This window comes from Corvus kubaryi, unplaced genomic scaffold (assembly GCF_017639235.1).
Source record: "Corvus kubaryi isolate FWS band 111438036 unplaced genomic scaffold, C.kubaryi_AGA036_p1.0 133, whole genome shotgun sequence".
Lineage (NCBI taxonomy): Eukaryota > Metazoa > Chordata > Aves > Passeriformes > Corvidae > Corvus > Corvus kubaryi.
The window spans coordinates 607158-631956 of record NW_024580667.1 but is presented as its reverse complement, the minus strand read 5'-3'; the positions used below and the strand labels follow the sequence as shown (position 1 = coordinate 631956).

The 24799-nt window shown below is 44.6% G+C and overlaps 1 protein-coding gene across 2 annotated transcripts in view; it reads right to left on the bottom strand.

Moving 5' to 3' along the window:
- Positions 1-5508: 5508 nt before the first annotated feature.
- Positions 5509-24799, bottom strand: part of IGSF5 (immunoglobulin superfamily member 5) — a 32880-nt gene continuing 13589 nt past the window's right edge. Inside the window, exons 6-9 of one of the 2 annotated variants that reach the window (XM_042033362.1) lie at positions 24671-24695; positions 21108-21220; positions 19797-19873; positions 5509-6969 (exon numbers count right to left, since the gene is read on the bottom strand). In XM_042033362.1, coding sequence (XP_041889296.1) covers positions 6964-6969; positions 19797-19873; positions 21108-21220; positions 24671-24695 — 221 coding nt within the window. In that variant the 3' untranslated portion in view covers positions 5509-6963. Of the gene's footprint in view, positions 6970-9992; positions 11585-19796; positions 19874-21107; positions 21221-24670; positions 24696-24799 lie in introns of those variants that run through there. The other variant, XM_042033352.1, reaches the window with a different exon arrangement.

Below are 24799 nucleotides of genomic sequence, written 5' to 3'. Positions count from 1 at the left end.
CCCAGCTCAGTGGAACAACAATTAAATGCTGAATGCAAGTAAGAAAACATAGTTCAACTGTTTAACACAAATTTCTGGACACCATGTGCAAGGCTGACATAAAAGGGTGACCCTGACCTACAGCCTGGATTTTTTTTTGTTTGTGTGTGTATTAATTTTGTCAGTAACACATTGTTATGCTGCCAGGTAGCATTCAGTATGGGACTGTATTTTTATACAAATTTCAGATGAGTAAAGAGGGCTTCTTTGAGAACTCTGTGTAGTTCCAAACTCCAGCAGGAGATTTCAGCAGCCCTAACACACACTCACAAAGTTCCTACTGCCATCTGGTCAGGAGTTGTTCCTCGGTTAGAGAACCAGACTATGGAGTTCCTCTGAAGTATGGCCAACATTTTGGGAGGCAGAAAATCTTTGAATCCAGGGCCAGGACAAGGGCTGCCCAGTGCTGGACCTGTCTTACCCTGGTGCAGGAGGAAAACTCTGCCAGTCCTGCTGTAGCCTGTACAAGTGACTCGGGATATTTAGTGGTATCTGAAGCTTTACTTCCTAATGGGATTTTCTGTTGTTGTTTGTTCTGGAGAGCTCAATTTGATGAGCACTGATCAGGGCAAAGACTGAGAAGGAGGTGAATGCCCACTGTATACACATCCTCACTAATACCTCATTAAGCAGGATGGTTAATTACACTCTCAGTGCCACATCTGTAAACAGTTTGTTTCTTATCTGCTTAGGCCACATTTAAATGCAGGATGAAAAAGCAGTGACAAGTACTGTCACTAACCTGTGCAATGGGTGGTGCTTGGTGGGAAAAGGCTCGTGATTAGTGTAAAACTGGGTGACTTGGCTCTCAGGAGAGCTGTTGGCAGAACAGGCCAGTATCTGGTCTCAGTCTTCTTCAGTGTAGTGTCTTTCAAGAAAACAGTTTCAAATGACTGAGGTTTGGTCTACAACAGCAGAGCTGACACGAGAGGCAGCTTCTTGCTGCTGCTGAAATGTGTCCTTCCCTCCCTGCCCGTGTTCTCCTTCCTCCCTCACTGCTGCTGAGTTCTGGACTGTGACCAAGAGTATTGCCAGAATGTTTCTTGCTACTTTCTATTAATGTCAAGCAAAGAAATGTGCAAGTACAGAAACGCCCCAACAAACGTCCATTTCCATAGCAGATGTTTATTCCCCGTGTTCTGTTACACACATTTCTAATTTAAAGGAGGACATGACCGATGCCTGGAGAACAAAGCAGCCCCTGTGTCCTTTTGAGGTTTTGTGTTATAAATTATCTTAGCCATAAAGTAAATTAAAATTGCACTGTTCCAGGACCTGAAGGGAGCCTACAAGAAAGATGGAGAGAGACTATTTACAAGGCCCTGGAGTGACAGGACAAGGGGGAATGGCATCAAACTGACAGAGAGCAGGTTTAGATGGGATAGTAGGAAAAAAAGCCTTACTGTGAGGGTGCTGAGGTCCTGGCACAGGTTGTCCAAAGAAGCTGTGGCTGCCCCTGGATCCCTGGCAGTGTCCAAAGCCAGGCTGGATGGGGCTTGGAGCAGCCTGGGATGGTGGAAGGTGTCCCTGCCCATAGCAGGTGGTTGGAACTGGTTGATCTTTAAGGTCCCTTCCAACCCAAACCATTCTGGGATTCTGGGATTCTCTGAGAATCACCATTCCCTGCACACTGAAATGCCACTTCTAACCCAGGGGCTGGAATCATTAACTGGCTAATGAAATCAAAAGCATGATAATAGATTTATTACTTAAACTGCTGATTATGCCAATTGACCTTTTACTTAGAACTTTAGGCCTTCATAAAACCTTCTTGCTCCCTGACAGGAAAAAAAAAGCAGCAACCCTGTGCTAGCAAATCTGTTCATTTGAGAACTGTGGCTGAGAAGCAGAAAACAACAAATGGAGCAAACTGAGTTCAGTGAGGTCTTACCTATGGAGTCTCCAGCATAGCATCGCCTCAGGCAGTGTGAACTGAGCACTCAGCACCCTGCACCTGTGGCAGGAAAACCAGCCACAGCCTGGCACTTCCATGGAAATTGTTGCAATTAAAGGCTGTTTAGCTGACGTTTTTAATTGCCTTGGTTGCTGACCCACAAGTGTGGCTGAAGGCAGTGCATCCCTGAAAAGGAAACGCACAGAACACGAGAGATTCTGTGCCCTGTCACTCACTTGCCCACGGTGAACTTTCATCATTAAGCAGCTACAAAAGGGCACGAAGGACACAGGTGCTGCTTGGCAAATCTTGCTTGGTGGCAAAATAAACAAACACAAGCCAAGGAGTGATTTAAGTGTTGTAATGTGGGTAACCATAGCTTGTGGCTCTTCTTACAGTTTCCATTTCAAAGCACCATCAGTGCCTTCATAATCGTCTGACATTAATTGTATCCACCTCTGCCCTACCAAAAGGGATTAGCAGTTGGAATCAAGGAAACCAAGGCTTTGTAACTTATTAGCTGTAAGCTGCTGAGTGTAGCAATACAGCAAAAGAAAGAAAAGCTCCCTGTTTTGGTGGATGATCTTCCCAATATGCATTAGAAAGTCTTCATTAATTATTTCTGATTGAGTTCATTGAAATAATTGAATCGCATCTGCAATGCAGGGCAGACTTTGTCAGCAGCCTGGCCAGTGAGGGAAAAGGATATAGATTTCCTTCCTTATTTCTTCTGCAGCGCCATGTGGCTGCTCACAGAGCTTGACAGCCAGCTGAGGAGTCAAGGCACCTACTCTGAGGCATTTGGGGTCCTGATTAAACAAGTAAAGCTCTGAGAGTCAACAACAAACTGAAGGCAGAGGGAGAGAAAAAAAGTATCTGCAAAGAAAGGTGAGGAAGAAAACTTCTCTAGAGGGAAATAAAACATCATTGGCAGTGGTGCTGCATAGGTCAGCAGTGGCTTTGTCGCAGCAGGAAAGGAGTTGCAGTGAAAAGGTTTCTGAACGCTGAAGCAATTTTCTTTGGGCATCTGCTTAGGGGCAGCAGCGTGGGGTGGCAGGGCTGAGTGGTCTCTGCATTGATACACACAGGTGGCTCAGCAAACACACAGTGATAAAGACAAACAGCTCAGCAAACACACAGTGATGAAGACAAACAGCTCACCTCCCTCTTCCCTGTACAACCACGGGGTCCTCTGTTACGTGGCAAAGGGAGCTCTGCCCCCTCAGAAAAAAAGCCCAGCCTGTCCCTCTGGGAAAAGGATGCTCCCTCCTGTGCCCTGCGAGTGATGCTGTGGTCGTTTCCAAAGGAGCCCCTGTGGCAGGGACACCAAGGACCACAGACAGAATCCCACAGAGCATCATTTAGGTTGGACAAAGCCTCTAAGATGACTGAGTCCAGCCTTTGACTGAACACCATCATCTCAACCAGACCACAGCACTGAGTGCCACATCCAGTCATTTCTAGAACACGTCCAGGGACAGGGATTTTCCTTTCTTGGGCAGCCCGTTCCAATGCTTGAGCACCCTTTCCATGAAGAAATTCTTCCTGGTGTCCAGCCTGAACCTCCCCTGGCACAACCTGAGGTCATTCCCTGTTGTCCTGTTGCCTGGGAGAAGGGACCAACCCCCACCTTGCTGCAACCTCCTCTCAAGGAGTTGTAGAGGGTGATGCTGTGCCTCACTGCCTGGTGGAAGGATTGCACTTAAATCTGGAATTAACTCTGTCCCAGAATGGATGGGGTTAATCATCATAACATGCAACCAGTGGAAACTACAGAAGGTGCATTAACCATTTAGTGTGTGTTGTCTGTAAAAACAACTTTTAAATCTGTCCCCAAAATAATCTGTTTTACAATCTGAGGAATCCCTTTGCAAGGAAATAGAGCTTCTCTGCAGCTCCCAAAGGGTCTGGCAGCAGCACACGGGGTCCAGGCCCCACCAGGCAGGCACCAGAAGCCCAGGTGACCACACAGGTCCAGAGGGACAGGCAGGCGCAAGGTCCAGGCAGCCCAGGAGGACTCCAAGCTCCCTGCCAGGGACTGACCAGAGTTCCTGGCTGCAGATTCTCACTGCTCTTTCTCACAGCTCAGCTGTTCTCACAGCAGTGTGAGGGAAGCATCACCTCAAACACCAGCAGCAAACCCGTGCAGGGCGGAATTCCCTGCAGAGGAGGATTACAGGGAAGGGGGCTCCAGTGGCTGCTGGCATTCCCAGGGCCCTGAGAAGCTGCACTGAATGCTCTCAAAATTGCAGTTACAGCAGCTAAGTCATTTCAGCAGGTCCCCCAAGACCTCAGTTCTCAGGTATCAGCTCAGAGCAGTGGAAATATGTGTATGTACCACAGCCACCTCCTCCCTTACCTTGTACTTTCCAGCCCTTGCACTTCCCAGTGTTCCATCCTCTTTAGTACCTGCCTCTTGTAAACACATTTAATACACTCAGCTAAACTTTAGACGTAATGAAAAAAAGTAAAATATGAAAGCCTTGGAAAGAATAAATTTATTTGTAACTCTGGATGGTCCTATTGCATAAGAGAGGTATTTTAGTGTTAAAATAGACTCTACCCACTGAGATCAGCAAAGGTTTTGCATGAGCAAAAGGAACAGAATTTTGACTTGTCATTTAATACGAAGTTATCAAATGTCTTTAAATTTGGTTTCACAACAGAATGTAGAATGTCACAATTCTTTTCAGGATCTCTAGGGAAAGGTAATCATGGAATCATAGAACAGTTTGGAAGGGACCTTAAAGATCACATCTTTCCACCCCCTGCCATGGGCAGGGACACCTTCCACTGTCCCAGGCTGCTCCAAGCCCCATCCAACCTGGCCTTGGACACTTCCAGGGATCCAGGGGCAGCCACAGCTCCTCTGAGCACCCTATGCCAGGGCCTCCCCACCCTCACAGGGAAGGGTAAATAATCAACAATTAATATTAGTAGCAAGCAGCATGACAGAATCCATGATGTAACCATCATATATAAGTTATGGGGAAAATGGTTGATTTTCTTTTAAACTGTGTAGCAGTTCCAGCTGTTCTCCCAAGTCCTTGCTCCCCTCCACCCAGCACAGCAGTGTGAGCACTCCTGGTGAGCAGCAGCCCCATCCCAGTCGCTCTGTGTTTGTCCTGTGCTCTGGCAATGGATAAAAGGAGTAGGGGAAACTAACTGTTCCTCTGCCAGCTCAGATGCCTCTCCAGTGAATTTTGATGGCTCGGCACAGGCACTGCTTCCCTGTTCGCTACCTTTTTGTTTTCATTTTGCAAATGGAGATGGGGAAGCAGTGATCAAATTTAAAGTGTTTTCTGAGCTCAGGCAGCATCAGAGGGCTTGGCTGACAAGCTTAAATCTTCATGAGGATGTTTTTAGAGTATCAGGGAACAGACTTGCAAATTTCCAAGATTAAGAAACACAAAAAATGTTACTAAATTTGCTGGCATTTTAACAGAACAGTCTCTGTTTTAGAATCATAGGATCACAGAATGGTTTGGGTTGGAAGGGACCTTAAAGATCAACCAGTTCCAACCCCCTGCCATGGGCAGGGACACCTTCCACTATCCCAGGTTGCTCCAAGCCCCAATGTCCAGCCTGGCCTTGGACACTGCCAGGGATCCAGGGGCAGCCACAGCTGCTCTGGACAACCAGTGCCAGTGTTTTGCACAGTTTGAATGTGTGTAATTGCTTTATACTGAAAAATATCACAACATAATGCTAATTTTCAAGCAGGGATTCTTTCCCCAACACAATTCCAATGTGGATCAGATTTGTCAGGAAGATCAGGCTTCTGCATAAGTGCTGCAACATGCAAGAGGCAAACCTAAAGGGAGCAGTGTTCATCAAGGAGGATTCACTGTCTGTCAGTAGGGTGACACCTAAATGAAACCCTGTGCCATGGAATAGTCCCAGCATCTGGCAGATTGTAGCCCCATGTGAATCCTTGCTCTGCTGGGAAAGGAAAATCCATCCTGGCAGCGTCTCTGGAAGAGTGTCAGCTGTGGGGCAGCAGGGCTGAGCCACGAGTCTCCTTCATCCTTCCACAGGAGGTGTGAAACGGGTGCTGTTTGCAGTGGAGAGAGCCAGGGTGCAGGAAAGCACGGCTCAAGTAAGACCTGAGCCCACAGCACCAGTATCTGATGGGAAGGTCACTGGGATTAAGGGAATCAATAGCACAGAGGAGCTGATCCAAGGTTGGAGCAGTCCCTGGGCCCTTTTGATGGGAAGCTAATGAGTGGGTGGCAGGGCTGAGATGGATCTGGTTGACTCCTCTAATAAAAACCTCCCAGTATTGTTTTCCCTCGATTTTGGCATTCTTCCCCCAAAACAAAACCAAGCGGAGCATTTCGCTGGAACATGAGTTTTTTTTAAAAAGCACTTGGTGTAAGCCTCATTTGAGGGAGTGATCATAGCACAGGGGAAAATAAACAATATAAATAACATCTGTGTGACATGAACTCTGCTATCAGAGCTAATGCCAAATGATGCTGGGAGCTCCCAAACATTGATTCTCTGAGCTGGAAAGGAGTAGCCCATTGCAATATTCCTCTGAGCCTGCAAAGATGCATCATTTAAATAACTATCTGTGCTAATCTAGCATAAATAATCCACAATTTCCAGGATAATGGGAAGGAGTCGACAGCAACCTGCACCTTCCAAAGAAGAGAGAGCAGGGTGAGGAATGGGTAAGAGAAAACTGAATTCCTCAGGGCAGAAGGGCAGAACTCTCACACAGAGCTACAAACTGCAGTAGTGTAGAACACTCCTGTCAAATCCCACCTTTCCAACAACATGGAGAACTTTCCTGCTGGCTGAGGAGGTTTGGTGCAGACATATTAATGCAGAACTGATTTGGCTTCCATTTCTTTCTCTTTTTTTTCCCAGCAGCAGTTCAGAACAGTCGCCAAGGTGTGCACAGTGTCCTCCTGAAGTCCTGGTGTATGGGATGATGGGAATACACAGCCACCAGTGTGTGTTTTACTGGATCAACTAGCATTGCTGGAAATATCAGGCAAACTTTCAGGTATGCAAGCCCTTATTCAGGTCTGAAATAGAAGCAACAATTTTCAGAGCTGAGTACAAGGTGAGAACAAACGCTCAGATGTTAATTAGGTATGTATCAATTAGGCCTTTGTTTAAAGGAAATGAATTTGGGAGCTGCAGAGAAGAAAGGATGGGGAAGAGGGCGGAAAATGAGAGACAGAGAAAGTTAAAGTTAAATGAAGCTGCTTGTCACCTGGGGGGAGGAAGAGGCAGGTAGTTTATAGCCTGGGGAACAAGAGTCAATCGTGGTGAGTGGGAGGAGAGTAATCATAAAAGTCACATCTGCCGAGAGCATGCTCCTCCAGATCAAGTGGCTTTATGAATTTCAATGCTCAGCCTCATCTTTAGGAGGGGTTTTGGAGGCTGTTGGGATGAAAAGTACTGAGATGCCAAAGGTGTTTGGGGAGCAGTGTTCTCCCCTTGGCAGCTGAGGTTGTTGGGGTTTATTATAGCTTGAAAATATGAGCCCACTTTGGTCTATCCTGCTTGTTCAGTTTTACTTATACAGTTACCATGAGGCCAGTGGATTAATTCCATGATATTGTTGGGAATGTGGGTGTGGGATTTAGAGAAACTCAGAGAGAGGGAGACTTGGGGTGGGCCCCATGTCCCCACTTTAGATGGAGTGGAGAATTGAGAGGATGAGTTATCCCTGACACTTTAAGGAGACCATATTCTGGTTTTCCATGAGCTTCTGCTGGGGAATTTGGTAGCAAGCTCTGTCTTTCCTGCCTCATGCAGGATCCTTTTGAGGAAAGGGATGGTGAGCTCTGTAACCAAAGAGCTATTCCCATCTTTGTCACTGGGAGGCCCAAATCCTCAAAAATGCTGCGTTTTAAGATAGCAGCACCCCACATCGTACATTCTACCAAATAGATATTGCAAATAGAAGCTCTGTTCAATCAGATCAGTAAGAAACCAAATGTTCAGTCAATATTGTGAGTACTCTTCAGTAAGAGTTCATCTGTTGATTCCACTCAGCCCACACAAACCTGAGGTGCATTTTGTTGAAACAAGAAACCTCCACATGGAGCCAAGTGTTATTTTTAAGTGGCTTTGTATTAAAGGTAGCCTGAATTTTCTGTGAAATACAAAACTGGTGAGATAAGTTTAGGAAACCTTACTGTGGCATGAAAAACTGTTTATCTTCAATGCATTTTTTCCCTGCATATACAAGCACAGAATTCAAATTAGAACATTTTGTAAGGAAACGTGGAAGGGTTTTATATTATCAAACTGTGCACAGTCTATGAGCTGTAAAAAGCTGGATACTTCTAGATTACTGAAATGTCCCTCAAGTCATAATTATAAATCAATATGCATGTGTACAAAAGATTGGTGTCTCCATAAAGTGCCTGAAATTCAATATTTTTAGTCTACTGTGCCTTCTGAAAGTGCCTGCATATTTTATATTCCCTGTGAGCTGAAAATTGTCTCTGTATTTTATGTATTGTTATTTGTGGAGCTCTATTTGCAAACATAAGTAACAGCTAGTACTGGAGATGATATACAGGCTGTACAACATGCCCGAAGAAAACAAATCTGGAAGGAAATAAATGCCCCCAACCATAAATTCCAAGGACACGATGAGAATTTTTTAACCTCATGCCAACGCTGTTAGGAGTGTTCCATAGCTGTGTGGGATGCATTCTTGTAGCTGGCAGGAAGGGAAAAGAGCTCCAGACTCTGGGTAATGTGCACGTTTCCGTGGCTGTGGTTGGTACCTGTTTGTGCAAAAATCTTGGTTTGTTTGAGTCGGTGAGAGGTGCAGTCAGGGAGGTGTTAATTCCTCCTGCTGCTGTGGGATGTGCACGGGCATTTTCCTGCTGGCTGGTGGTCCCTGAGGTGAGCATGGCACCTTGGAGCACTTTTCCAGCTGCCAGGCAGGATGCACAGCTGGAGGGTGACCTGTCTGGGCTGTGCCTGGGATGTCTGACTGAGACAGCTTGGAGCTGTCAGCAGGGAAGGGGCTCCCACGTGGTTCCCAGGTTTGAGCCTCACTTAAAATCCTTAAACAGTTTGAGTTTGAAGGGACTTTAAAGATCATCCACTTCCAGTCCCTGCCATGGGCTTCCACTATCCCAAGTGGCTCCAAGCCCTGTCCAACTTGGCCTTGGACACTTCCAGGGATCCAGGGGCAGCAACAGCTGCTCTGGGCAACCAGTTCCAAGTGCCTCACCATCCTCACAGGGAAGAATTCCTTCCCAATATCCCTTATAACCCTACTCTCTGTCAGTTTAAAGCCATTCCCCTTGTCCTCTCATTACAGTTCCTGATGAAGCATCCCTTCCCAGATTCCTTGTAGCCTCTCTTCAGATACTGGAAGGCTGCTGTGAGGTCTCCAACCTTCTCTTCTCAGATTGTTCATTCATCAGGAGTGCCAGGAAGCGCCTTTGCCCAGCCACAGCCTGCTAACCAATTTTTGGAGCACTGCTGGCATCCTCTGAATAGCCTCGAGCACCAGGCAGCACAGCCTGGGAATCTTAGGGGGGACTCCCCAGCACAGAAATCTCCTTGTTGCTGACACAGTCTCAAGTTTGTGTCTTCTGGCCCATGGCATCAACACAGAAATTTGTTTGATTAATGTGGAAGGATACAGATTAACTGGAGAAAAGGTTTTCTTCAGTTCTAGGTTGGCTGCTTTACTCTGACACCAAATAATATCGAAGCTAAGCTTGGAAACAAGGGCTTGGAGATAAACAAAGGAGTACAGCTTGATCCCTTTGCAAAATACATCCCAATGAATCAACATTTTCTGCTGGGGAACCCCTGTCTCCATACAGTTTACAGGTTTTATTTTTCTGACAACCAGGAGGCCTTGTTAACAATGCACATGCACAGAAAGCCAAAGCTCCGTGGTTTTTACCCCTCAAGTCACAGGCTGCTGTTACCCTGGGCCTCCCTCTCCCATGCAATGGACATTCCTCTAATGAAGTGGATTTTTGTTTGTGTTCAGGTTGCACTCAGCCACAGGGGTAACAAGGCAATGTCAGCAATAGGAATACTTGTATCAGAATGAGGTAGATGTTTTTCTCCACGAGTGTTTAATTCAAAACAAGGATATTTTGAAGGACAATTTCAATATGCCACAATGTAAATTGCTTATATTTTTGTCTGTATAACACTACAAAATTCATTTCAAAGCTCCTCCTTAGGCAAACAAGATAGAAAGGCTGTAGATGGTCAGAACTCGAAACAGCTTTGTGTACAAACAGCACATGGCAGACCCTGCCAGTTCTGACAGACTGGCTGAAAATGCCACCAGCAGTGCAAAATCTGGCACGAGTTAAGGAGGTGCCAAACGCTAAACGTGCAAAACAACTTTTCCTTCCTGAGTTCAGGTTTCAAATTCCTCAGTTTTGTTGCACAGAGTGTCACTGGAAGTGATTCTAAGCAGGAGCTTCTTTCAAGAGCACCTGCGTCGGTTCATACCAAAGATTACCACGAGGCACACTGAATAATTCAGAATTCTTTGAGTGGGTAGAAAGAAGAGTACACTGAAAATAACTTGTTTTTCTGCAAGAGGTTTGCCTTTTTGTAAAAGAAAAAAAAATATTAAGCTTGAACTTTTTTATTATGAAATATAAAATTTCAGACAAAATATTTCATTAATTTTAGATATGGTTCATGTGCTGGATCTGCTCTGCTGAGAAGCTGCTTTGTTAAAGCATTTCCCATGGTCATTATCAACTCTATCCCTGAGGAAAAAACACTGTTCAAACTGAATTCCAGCAGCCACCATTGCTGTGACACAACTTGGCCCACAAGTAGAACAGAGACATAAAACATTCAAGCAACTCTTCAGAGTCAAGAGTTTCAAATCTACATTTTTCAGCTTAAGACTTCTGAATTTCATTTTTTTTAAAAAAGGATTTTTTTTGGCACATGGGTGATTGGGTTTTATTTTGAAATGGAACATCAGATTTAAGGCAAATAGCTCTTATAAAATAATGTATTGAAATGGAGAAATGTCACTTCTGATCCAAAGAGAGTTTTGTTAGAAATTTTGAAGCAGCCCTCATGAAAACTTGCCTTGATTTTATTACAGAATAGGAATGGAAAAATGTTGTTGATCTGAGAGCTCAAGATGATCAGCTGTACATAAAATACATTAAAAAGCGTAGATATTATATTAACCATTATTATTATTACTATTATTCACCAGTTTTTCTGAAATAATAAATATCTTGCATTTCCAGTCCTTGATCTTGCTGTAACATAACATTCCTGTCTGACAGGAGTTTTGCTGATTTCCTTGGGACCCAAAATGTGGATTCTTCTTCCACAGTCCCATCAAACTCATTGTCTTGGAAGTTAAGGCTGTCCATTTATGTCATTCATGTCCATTATTTTGCTGAGATATCACACGCTGCATTATAAAGGTTGCAATTTTATTTCATTGTATGAGGGGAAAAAAAAAAAAAAGAAAAATAACTTATAAGTTATAACTTAAACTGAGAGAACTGCTTTTAACTTTTCTCCATTGCAGGAAGGCATCCAAACGTGTAAAAATGCAACTGCTAGAGAAATATCTTGGAGAAGTACATCCTACACGAGTGTCACATTCCTGATCTTCTTTGGGCTGATCAGATAATCAGTACGTCTTTGAGGTCGCACCTAGGGGAGAGCAGAAACAGTTACAGAACTAAAAGAGATCCTGGAAAAGCAGTCCCACAACGGGTCTCAGGAGGTTACCTGCCAAGCCCTCACCCCAGAGCATTACAGCAAAATGAGATCTATCATCAGCAACCCACTCAAAATCCAAGCACAAAGGAAAGCACGAGAAGCAGAATGAAACAAAAGCTTCGCATGCAACACGCTGCTAGCAGCTCTGGGAATTCATGATCTGATCTTAGGCTGCCCAAAAACTTCTTGTGGCCTCTGCAGTCTGCATGCTTTTAAGCAAAAGGTGATGTTGGGTGTTTCTCCTCTGGTTGTCTTAAAGGAAATACCTGTTAAGCTGTAAAAAATCTGAACACTTGCTTTCCAAATCCATTAGAAATCGCAGCAATCAGCACACCAGCCTTTCCCGTGGCTGGAAGATCACTCTCAACATCTCAGTGTTTATTCAAGACAGGCTTTTTTTTAAACTTCCCAAGACTGGCAGGATTCCACTTCCACTGACTGCAGCCTGTTCTCAAACTGCCCCTGGTGGGATCAGAGATGGGCAAATGCTCAGCAGTCTTGGAAAGCTTTTCCTCATCTGAAACAAGTGCAGTGCATCTCTAGTCCTAATTACTTGTGTGCTTTTACAAAACATCAGTGGAGAGGAAAAGACAAGGAAAAATTCTCTCTCAAATGCATCCAAGTAACATAAACTCTGGATATTTAAATGCAGTAGCAACACCTTCTGCAACTCCTCACCTGGTCTCAAGCCCTTGGAAATTAATGGAAATGCCACTGTTTTTTCTCAGTGAAATCTTTTATCAAGCAAACGTGGTTCTCTAACTACGGAGCAATCTTCTGAGGTTTGTTTCTGGAGCATTAATCATGCACAGTCTGTATTGCTCTGGTATTCTTCCAGTATTAAACATCTTCAATAATGCATTTGGTACATATACATTATTGAATAACACACAGAGGCAAATGTTAGATAACAAATGTGGACAACATGTCTCTGGTATTTAATGAGTCCCAGCACCACAAGGAAAACTGTGGGATAAATTTAACTATCCTAGAAACATTTCACAAGACAGCTGCCTTCTGTTTTAAACACAACTCTCTTTCTCCTCCCTCCCATTCCTTCTGGTTGCTAGAACATGCTGCTGTTTTCTAAATTTACCCTTCTTTACTGTTTATTTTTGCAGAGAGGAGAGGTACTTTGGGGAGTAACAGGATTGCCTGGCTCTGCTCAAGGACCTTTTCTAAGATCCCTCTGCTGCACTTAATTTCTTGCATCTCAGCCCAAAGACCTCAGTGGTGCTGAGCAGGGAGCTCTCTACTACCACTCCCCCTAAAATAACAAATTTACAAATAGAATAGAAAAAAAAATCTGAAAAAAAAAGTCAAAGGCAAATGTTATGTTTGTGGAAAGCAAATAATCCCAGATACTGTGGTCTGTGAGAATAAAGGATACTGAACCAGAAGCATACTGAGTAACCAGGAAGTTTCACAGGGGGCCCCAGAGCACACAGTCTCTAAAACTCCCTGAAATAGGTCATGGTTTGAATCCCATGTTTAGTGAAATACTGAGGTGAGAGTATTTCCCAGAACTTGCTGCAGAAAAATACCCTATTGCACCAGATTTGCTAAAGGTAAAAAGACATTAATCACAAAGTTAATCCAGCAGTGTTGGAAAAGGAAAGTGGAAAGAGGCATTTTTGGGGCCATTTGGAGGCAATGCTACAGGAGATTTAGGGAGGGGATGGTGTCCCTGTGCCCCTGTGCTCAGGTGAGAGCCCACCTGCAGAGCTGCCCCAGCCCTGGGACCAGCCCAGGGAGGACGTGGAGCTGCTGGAGAGAGGCCAGAGGAGGCACCAGGATGAGCAGAGGGATGGAGCAGCTCTGCTGGGGGGAAAGGCTGCGAGAGCTGGGATTGTTCAGCCTGGAGAGGAGAAGCTTTGGGCTGAGCTCAGTGTGGCCTTGCAGGGCGTGAAGGAGCTGCAGGAAAGCTGGAGAGAGACAATTCCCAAGGGCTGGAGGGCCAGGAGCCAGGGAATGGCTTCCCAGTGCCAGAGGGCAGGGCTGGATGGGAGATTGGGATGAAATTTTTGACTGTGAGGATGATGAGGCCCTGGCACAGGGTGCCCAGAGCAGCTGGGGCTGCCCCTGGATCCCTGGCAGTGCCCAAGGGCAGGTTGGACACTGGGACTTGGAGCAGCCCAGGAGCTGGGACAGCAGAAGGTGTCCCTGCCCATGGCAGGGGTGGATGATCTTTGAGGTCCCTTCCACCCCAAACCATTCTGAGATTCTCTGATTTAGGTTTGCACATGATTCTGAACAGCAGGGAGCCAGAGGACAAGCACCAGCTGGACCCAGGCTGCCCTGTGAGAGCACTGGTGAAAGGGTAACCCCAACAGGCCTCTTTTTCTTTAAAAATCTCATTTTCAAGAATGAGCCATCCATCCCCAGTCCTGTCATGGCACTTCTCCTCACCACCAAAGCAGGAACTGAGCAGAGTTTGCTCCCACAGTGGGGATGATGTCCATGAGGGTTCACCCTTGCCCTGCTGCATCTCTCATAGTTATTTGCTTTAGAATTACTTCTATTTCATGCTTACTGTGCTCTGGCATCAATTAATGAATAATTTCATGAATTTCAATCAACTCATGCTGTGTGCTGTCCCATTTCTGGGAAGCTTTCTCTGAAGCAGCAGAGCCTTCCTGAGGTTGCACTTCACTGAAATGGAGGCTGCTGGCTCCTGGTCACTGACCTAAAACTCATTTTGTGCTGCTATGGAAGATCTCATACAACACATTACAAATAATAATGCAGAGGAGCAGGACCACGAAAACCATTTCGTATTTATATCTATTTATATATTTTGTATTTATATATATTTTTTTATATTTACGTATATTTATATATATTTATATATATATCTGCTGGAGCTCCTGCTTGGTTTTGATTTCAAACTTGTTTCCTCTTTAGATTAAGTCAGTGCTCTGCTAGTCCTGCCAGTCCCAGTGTGAGGAAAAATGGCTTCATAATTCATTACATCCTACAGAATGAAGGGAAAAACAAACCATCTCCAGTGGCTTGCTGCACCAGCACAACATCACAGGGGTGAGTTTCTGAGGTGGTTCCCCCCATCAGGAAGGATGCACTAACTTTTCTTTTCTACAGTTTTACATCTCTTTGTACTGTCAGCTTGGCATCCAGTTAACCAGGGATATCTGACAGTCACATGCTTCAAAGCCTGCCTGTTGATTTATCACCTGCCCTGGGTGCCTTTTCACAGGGATTACTATAAAAGGATTATTATACTGGGAAAAGCTTCAGAGAGTTTGTTGGTTTGGTTGAGGAAACAGATGCAGCACAGACCTTTTCATCTCTTGCAGCTCTTCAGCCAGACCAAAAGAGAGCTAGCAACACACGGATGAATCAGAAGGTAAATGGAGTGTGTATCAGCTGGTTTCAGGGTTGAATCCTTCAGTGGTGCTTTGAATACTGATCTTCAGTCAATGAAAGAAGGATTTCTGCTCTTACAAGCATGTTTCAGTCAGTTCTGCAACCCATGTGATATCAGTGATGTGAATGATGAGCACACATCTGGCACTACGAAACAGGACTCTGATCTCAACACTGCCTTGACACATGGCAGCTCCTCAGACACTGATGCTGTGGAAGTGTGTGATAAACTGAAGGCTTGGTATTAGCCAGCCAAAAGAAAGTCAAGTCTAACTGCATTAGAACAGACTGCTGACATTAATGTGGTAGGAGTACTCCCAAATGTGGCTGCATGCATCACACACTGGGCTAACAAAAACAGAACAAAAAATCAGGGAGGCACAGCTTTCTGGTTCTGAAGGTTATTTCCCCCCCTGCCCTTAGTTTTTAATTTTCATTCCAAATTCACTTCATTGACAGGAAAAACACCCACCCCGTAAGTTCTGGATACCCTCAAAATAATTCGGATACACTATTACTTTATGTAGCAAACCAGTTCCCTCCCATCAACTTTCTGGACACTCACCACATTTCCCTGCCCATCAATGCAGCCTGGAAACTCCCCCTTGTTTCTTCATGGGTTAATCCCACCCAAATGCCTTCACTCCTCCCCTTCTCCCAGAGACATTTGGAAAAAAACCTGCAAACTGCACCTGCCATTTTTCTATCTGCATCATCAATATTTATTGCTCTCTTAATCAAGATATGCTAACTGATGGATATCATAACATGACATATCTGCAGCACATTTCATCAGCAGGGGCAAAATTGTTTGCTTTCATTGATTTATATTTCTATTTATTGACCTTTTAATTCAATTTCGATTGCCTAATTTTTCTTTCCAACAACCCTCAGAGTCAGAGCAGTTCTATATGGGGCAATAAATGGAGCTGCAATTCATCATTCATTTCCTTCTCAGTATAAAACCACAACCACAACTAAATAATATTTCCAGTTTATAGAGTGTCATTTGGAGTAGTTAAGGAGAAAAATAGATCCTTCCCCATTAAGGCAGCCATGACTCACCCTGGATTGGAAAGGAGCAGCGAGGCTGTGGAAGCTTCCTGGAGCTGTGCTGGAGTCACAGCAGGAATGAATCCAGCCCATTGGAAATGAGCATTCACACCCTCTTATGGAATGGGCTCCTGATTTATCAGAGATGTTTATGGCGTATTAAATGGGCTAATTATGAAGCTTGTCTAGGAAATTGTCCAATCCTGCAAGCTGCTTAGTCCTTAGAGCTCCTTCTGTGGGAGCTTGGAAAACGGAGATCCTTGGAGGTGGCACTCAGGACCTGGCAGAACTGGCCCTGTGGCCCTTGTTCAGGCACAGCTGTCTGTGGGGCTGCCCCAAAATCTGCAAAACCCTGGGCAGGGGATCCCCCTCCCTGTGCTTGGGTTTTGGAAGGAGCACTGTGGGTCAGGGAATGAGGAACTGTTCCCTGAGTAGGATGTTGCTCCCTAAAACCCATTTTTCTGGCAGCTCAGCCCCGGTACTGGGAGCAAGGATCACACTTCTCCCATCTCTGACAGGAACTACATTTGCAATTAAACAGAAACCTGCACCTCTGCTCTCAATTGACCTTTTCTCAGTTAATATAATCACAATGAAGACCTTCCAGCACCTCTGACTGATGCTCCTGGCCTCCTCTCCCAGTAGCTGGTAATTTTTCCCTCAGCTCAATAATTTACTTCGTTACTCATCATTTTTTAAATGTCTTGTGCACACCTTTGATTTTCCTCCTTTCTTCTTTGCCAAACCTTTTGTTGAGGTTGTGAATTGATCAGTGCAGTTACTGGGCAGCATTTATCTTCTGTGGACACTCTGCATTAGTTTCTGATTCAAAGAGTTTGAATGGCCAAAAGCTGAGCTCAGTGTTTTCCTGTTGTCACCCTTTACAACAACACACACCAGGGATTTCAGGTTTGTACCCAGCTGGGTCCATGGGTAACAAATCCTGAGGAAGCAAAGCCTGTGATATGAAGTCTCCCTCAATCTCCCAAATCCTTTAAAATTGTAACTTTTTTACATATGGAACAGAAGGGATCAAATTTGAAGCCATTACCCTTAGAGACACGGGAATAGATAAGGTTTTAGGTCTTCAATCTGCAGTTTTTCTACCAGTAGATGCACTTCTTGCTCCTCAGGGAGGACTTGGATTTTCCTTCCTTCTTCCTGACCTCTAAAAAAGCACTGCAAGGACTTTTGCTCACATGTCCTGATTATCCAGGGAGAAAGAAGCAATTTTCTGGAGTCCACCCCTTCATGACCTCCATCCTTCACTATGGAAAAAAATTCTCAGGATAACTTCTTTTCCTCCTGGGTTTTTTTTACCCCCTATTTCTCACTATAAAGTCCTGAAGAATAAAGACGAAAAGTCTTTGGGAATGTTTCCCATATGCAGGCAGGGAAAGCCAACTGAGAAACACAACTTTCTGGGCTTAGAAGCTGCAGTGGCAGGAAGGCAGGTGGTTTCTGAGGAAATTGTTTGATTCAGCACTAACCTGCAAACATCTAAAGGAGTTAACATCTGATTTCTCCTACTTGACAAGAAATATAATGAGAGAGCACTACAATGCTTATTAGGCAATATACTGGCATCAGTGGTGATTAAACTTTATTAGAATATATCCAGGGACACCTTTAGTGAAAATAACTTGTATTATGCAGCTAACAGGGAAGGTTATGAATGTAAAAGGAAAACGCTTTTTGTCTGGGAAATCTTTTACTGTGTTTGAATATATTGCCATAAAATTAAATCATGGATTGAAAATCCACAATTTAAGGTAAAACTTCAGCAGCCTTTGATCAGTTCCTGCATACACAAGACGTGGCCATCACAATACACTGAGAAGCCCTGTTCAAACAGAAGTTTGCCTTCACCAAGCCGTTTTTAGATTGCTGAATATTCCTCCATGTCGTGGTTTAGCACAGCTTGGTTTTTAGTTAAGGAGAAATGTGAACTAAACCACTACACTCTAACATAGGGAGAATAGCTCTAAATCATTTTTACCTCTAGATTCTCTCTTTGTATTTTCCAAGAATGTGTGTGCAGCTATTGATGCAGGTAGAAGCCACTGTAACTGAGTTTTTATATTGTCCAGGGACAACTGGTTTAAAAACATAACTATTTCAATTTTATGCTGTGTGCCTGTGATGGATTCAGTGTTTCCCTGGCCACTTGAACTCCTAGGCCATCTAAACCAGGGTTTCATGTGGAGGGCTGCACCTTTCATGTCTCAGTTTGAATCAGGGCAGCAAACAGAGTCTCCTGATGGTCCCCACTCAAAACTTTATTGTTCTCACAGTGGATGGAGCTGCCTGAGAACATCCAAATTCGATGCCTTTCAGATGTCACTAAATGGCTTAATGCTACCCCAAACATCAGTGCCCATGAACCATCAATGAGCACCCAGTCACCAGGAAATGGCCAAATGAATCCCAGAATCACCAAATCCCAGAATCACCGAATCCCAGAGTCATCAACGTTGGCAAAGACCTTCAAGATCATCCAGTCCCATCATCACCCCAACATCAGCATCATCACCCCTAAACCACATCCCCAAGTGCCACATGCAGATGCCTCCTGGAGTCAATATCCTGCCCTGAAATGTGTCCTGATTGTCCTCTCCTGATTGTCAGAGCAGACAGCATGTGCCACGTGCCTTGTGCATGGAAGCACAGCCAGTGCCCCACAATCCTGTTCACAAGCATTCCAAACACTGTCTGAAAGTTGCTTGGGGTTATAGATCCACGCTGAAGCCTCCACTGGTTTGTGCAGACTTTTCAGCTTTGCTTGAACTGTATTTTGTTTGACAAGTAACTAAAGTCAACCATCATAACTACCAGGCACAAATGCATCAGTGTCACTGCTCTTATTTTTTACGGGTATTACGTGATCCTTGTTTTAATTGCTGATTGAGTGCTCCCTAAATCTCATTGTGTGCCAAAAGAAGTTGACACACTCTGCTATGATTTATGTGCAATGTCATCCCCAAGACAGATTTCTGCACTGTACATGTTGAAGCAGCTCTTCAGCAATAAATGAGTTATCACTGTGTTGAGGAGTGAACTCAGTACCACATCACTGCCACCTTCTCAAGAGAATATTGGCAAAAACCTTCCTGAGGTGCTAAATGGATTTTACAAAAATATGGCATAAATTAAGATTCACATTCCTCTTGGGCTGGAAGCTAAGAGAGAGCAGCACCAGCCTTCAAAACGAGGCCACTGAGAATGGAACCAGTGGAGGAATAAACACTGAGCTCTTCTTTTTACATTTTAGCCACAAGGAAAAGGGGCAAAGCTTGGGGGGCACTGGGTGTTGGGTGTGTGCTTTCCCTCCCAGCTCTTACTGCTGAGATACCAAAGGTTTCAAGGTCAATGTAAAGTTCCTGATTGAAGCAACTTCTTCAATATTGGAAAATACAGTCAAAAAATGATCCAGAGAAAATGCACATTTATTTACTCTCTCTACACTAGATTTTGCTTGCAAAGGAACCTCAAACCTTCACAATGCCTCCATCTTATATCCACATCTCCTTCAGTCTGAAGGAAAATACAGTCAAGAATGCTGAAGGGACATTCCACTTACCTAATTACAGCTCTAATTGACTTCTAATTATCTACTTCCACCCAAAATCTATGTTTGGCTATAGCACAATACATACTGTATTGTAAAAACCAAAAAAGGTCAAGATATTCAAGATATCAGCATTACCTTTGGCACAGAACTGATGTACAGATTGTCATCGGGGCCAGCAAACTTTGAAAACATTGGGGGAAGAGAGGCAAGTCCTGCAACAAGAATATAAAAGATTACTGATACTCAGTGTCCACCATGGCATGAACCACAAGGCATTCAGGAATGGCTAAACAGGATTTAATATTGTGAGCCAAACCATGGCTAATTTTTTGGGCTAACATGGCCAGGTTTTTTTATTGAGGGAGTTTGCAGGGGTGGCTTCTGTGAGATGACACCAGAAGCTGCCCCCACGTCAGACAGAGCCAGTTCCAGGTGGCTCCAGGAGGGTCCTGCCTGAGCTGTGACTGTGGTGGCTCCTCTGCCATAATGTATTTAAAGAAAGGTAAAAAGCACAGGCACAGCAGGACCTGGGAAAGAGGAGTGAGAAAGTATGAGGGAAACAGTCCTGGAGACACCCAGGTCAGCAGAGAAGGGAGGTGACCATCCAAGGCCAACCCAGAACACAAACAAATATGAAACAAGCAATCTAGGACTCTGCAGAATCAATTTGTCCAGGTTCACTTAATTTTCCTTTTATTTTTTTATAACTCCTTCATTTTATAATGCCACATACTCTGGAAATCTTTCCCCTGTGCTTATTTCTTCACCACTTGTATGTCAGAGAGGAAAGTATGTGTGCCTGGATTATAGACTCTGCACAATAATTTGATGTCATTAAGTGTTTGATTAAATGTTTTGAGAATAATGTGGTTATAAATGCAAGTGGTGAGTAACGATTTGGTGGAGATTTACATTTGCTTTTGAAGAGTCTTTGTGCTTAAGGACAAGAATTTATAATGCCTTAGTAATTTATCAGTAAAATAATAGTTCACTAACTGCCTTTATTCTTTCCCTTTTTTTTGTTGTTTTTTTTTTTTTTGGGGGGGGGGTGGGGTGGGTTTTGGTTTTTTTGTTGCTTCTTTTTTTGTTGGTAGTGGTGATTTTCTTTTGTTTTCACAGACCAACTGCAAAATATTGCCTAAATTGCTGCTTGTATGAAAATCCAGTCCTCCTACATCTGGCCCCAGAAGACAATTGGAAAAACAAAGGCATTTTAAAAAACAAACCCAGGACTAAATCTAAATTCAATTGCAAGGAACTTGGATGGTTTTTCAATATTTTCGGGGGATTTTCCTCTAAAAAATCAAAAGTGTTTTGGAGAGGTCCAGGTCAAGCACAAGTCCTTCACTAAATATTGTGAAACCTCATAATGTTAATTGCCTGTTGTCCAAAAAGCCCATGTTGAGAAGCAATTTGACAACATGTGATTCACCAGCTTAGACTCACTTGGGCTTTGTTCTGTGTTCCACAATTCCTCTGGAATGTATCCCAGATTTTCACTGCCACTCCTCTGCCCGTTTTCCACATCGCCATCTTTTTTCTTCTCAGCTGAAACTTTTCTAGAAAACAAAAAGGTGCCATTACAAGTTCACCATGCTGGGAGAACTCTTGCCTAGCAGACTACAGAGAAAAAAGTGCATGTCTTACTTCCCAAAATAATAGGTGCAAAACATATCTGGACCTCCCAAGCAATTAGCTGGCACAAATCCTGTTCCATCTAAGTACTGTCCATGGAATTCTGTTTGGAAAGTTTCCATCAGCTGCAGTATCAGAAAGCACAAAAATAAAGCAACCTTCAAAGAGTGAGGACTCTCTTCCAGATCACAGGTTTTGTAGAAAGTTAATTTTGATCTCTGATTCTGAATTGCAGGATATTTAGGGGCCCGATAATGGAACACCAACCAGGTCACTTATGACAGCTCATCATTTTGGTGCCCAGTTGCAAAAACAGAGCATGTCCTCTCACATCCCCCCAGCCAGCTCCCAAGTGATTTGTCTGTACACTCCAGAATTAATCTTTCACTCTGAAATTCACTTTACCCATGAGAGAAATTCCTTGGTTAAAGTTACACATCTCTGAATTTGCAGAGTGGTGCCCTCACAGCTGCACAGGGAGAGAATGGTGCTTTTTTACCCAAAACTCTGATGTTAGAAGAGATGCTACTCTTGATCTCTTGCTCTCTGGGCCCCTCTCCAGGATAGTCCCAGGTCCACCTCTGCCTAGGTTTGAGGTGTGGCAAGAACAAATCGACTGTGGCAAACCAGGAATTTTCAGTGGGAAGGGGTGTTAGTGATGTTTGTAGAAACTGCTGCGTGTCCTTGTACAAACATTGTAGTGAGGGTTGGGCTCTGCTCCCGGGGAACAGGGACAGGAGGAGAGGGAACGGCCTCAGGCTGGGCCAGGGCAGGCTCAGGGTGGACAGCAGCAGGAATTTCCCCATGGAAAGGGAGCTCAGGCCTTGGCAGGGGCTGCCCAGGGAGGTTTGGAGTGCCCATCCCTGGAGGTGTCCCAGGAAGGGCTGGAGGTGGCACTCAGTGCTCTGGGCTGGGGACAAGGTGGGCATCGGGCACAGCTGGGCCTCCATGGGCTGGGAGGGCTTTTCCAACCTCAGGGATTCCATGATTCTGTAATTCTACTTTTTTTTATGTTTAGTAGGAACCACTTTGCAGGCCCACAGAGCATCAGAGGGGCGTTACTAATGCACACACAAATCTGGTGAGCCAGCCATCAACTATGGGGCTTTTTTAGGAGACAAACAGGTTAGATACCACTAAGAAACCTGCCACGGTTGCTAGAAGACAAAAGCAATTGTTTGGGGCTACCACCCCCACATGTTACATGACACTGTGCAGCCTCTTTTATCTGATCCTTAGATCCCAACAAACTCAGTGGAATAGCCAAATAAAAAGCAGCTACAAAAAAAAGAAAGGTGTGGGAGGTATAGGAAGATAGCCAGCCAAGTTAAAAATAAAGGTGGGAAATAAACCAGTGTATGTTTGGTCTCACTACTTCTTTGCTACTACAGCAATGCAGCTTCCAAAATCTGGACAAGCATCGCTCTTTTTACTGCAGGGAGGTTCCCCCCAAGGAAAAAAACACAGAGCCTACAAAATCTGTGATTGTTAATAATCCTTGTGAGTTCAGGGTCATTGTTCAGACATGCTGAAACTTTGCAAAGCTGTCAGCACTGAGTCTCCGAGTCCAAACTGAGCATCAGAGACTGACCTTATCCCAGTTTTCTTAACTTAAAGTGTAAGCAAGGTTTGTAAAGTCAGTGAGACAGCTCATGTTTAAAGTTAATGGAGAAATAGTAACTATATTGTACTGAGAGCTAAAAACATGCATTCTGCCATGAAGGTAGAATTTTATCTGCCCAGACCAGATGCAAAAGCATAGAGGGAAAGTAAAGTTATGCCCTATTGTCAACCTACTCAGGTTGTCTGAAAGAAAGCACTGCAGATCCACAACAGCAAGGCAGGGATTGGGAAGGACATGGACCTGAATGTTCCAGACCCCACTGCTGGGCAGGTCCTTCCCTGCATTTCAGCTGTTTTTTCCTTAGTAGGGTTGATCTTTGTGGAAGTTTTTGGGATTCTGAACCAAGTCAGAATCCAAGCAATCCCTGCTGATTTAGTCCTGCCCTATTTATACAGCTGCATTTGGCAAAATGATGACTTTAGCCCCACAAAGTAAGAAATCACACAGAAGTTTACATGTATGGCATGGCATAATAAGCATCATTTCCTTAGGAGAAAACAGAGGGTATCGAATTTCCTTGTTTCCTAACAATAAAGTGCTCTACAAATGGAAATCTGTCAACAGACCTCCACAAACTTTCCCCACAAGAGGCTGCTAATGAAACTAGGAGTTACTGATGTGCCAGGCAACGGGCTGGAACATTTTGTAAACTCATTAAGGGATGGGGAGTTAAAAGCCCCACAAGCGTAGGCAGAGGATGAATTTACAATGCTGCCCAAGTATAAATAATAATATAAATAACCCCACTGCCATGGCTGTCACAGCCACACAGGTGCTGATAAAAAGGATCTTAATGCCAAGAGCCACCCGTTATTGATTTCTAAAGTTTTCCAGCTCAGTGCAATCATGGTCCAATGGCTTTGTACTGAAACAAATCCGACAATCACTGGAGGAGGTGCTGATACCCATAAACGGAGCAGCTTTATTAATTTTTTATAGAATTATATAATAGCTTGGGCTGGAAGAAACCTTAAAGGTCACCTCGCTCCAAGCCCCTGCCGTGGGCAGGGACACCTTCCACTACCCCAGGATGCTCCAAGCCCCAGTGTCCAGCCTGGGGCTTGGACAGAGAGTCCACAACCTCTCTGGGCAACCTGTGCCAGTGCCTCACCAGCCTCGCAGTCAAGAACTTCTTCTTAATATCTAATCTAAACCTGCACTCTAAACCCCCTTTTTACCGGTTTATCCAGCCTTAAAAGAGCCGGGGAGCCGGTGGGATTTGCCTGCCCCGCTCCGGGGCTCCGCCGCTGCCAGAGCCAGCCGCGCTGCCGGTCTGGCAGTGACACCCTGTGGCGGCGGCGGCAATCGCCCGGCGGGCTCTGGTCGCCAGCCATCCTCCTCTGCCTTCCCCGGGACACCTGGGGGCACAGCCAGCTCCGAGAGATTCGCTCTGTCTTTTAGGTTTAACAGAGCGTCTGCTCAATTTGTCACCTCTGCGCTGGATCCATCAGCGAGGCGGCGCTTTGGGGTTTTGATGGGGCTTTGATGGGGTTTTCACCATTGAGGGATCAGAGTTCGCAGGCTGCTGCGAGCTCTGGCGCTCGCCTTTCATCCCTAAGGTCAGTCCCCTCCCCTGGATGCTGTCCCCCATCCCTCTGCTGTCCCCACAAGCTCACACAGCCCGGCAGCACCGGGAGTTCTGGGATGATGGATGCCAGGACAAGGACACTGGCACGAACCTTTTGCCACCCTGCAGCAGCCTCAAAAAGTCCACTGAACACAAAAAGTTTTCCCACATCATCTGACTTACCTTATTTCATTTTGGTAAGTAGACTCTGAAAAAGAAAAGGAAAAAAAAAAGTGTTTAAAATGCAGGAAACTAAAATACAAAACTTCTGTAAATTCTCTAAGAGCATGCCCTGAGTTCTAGCTACCCCAG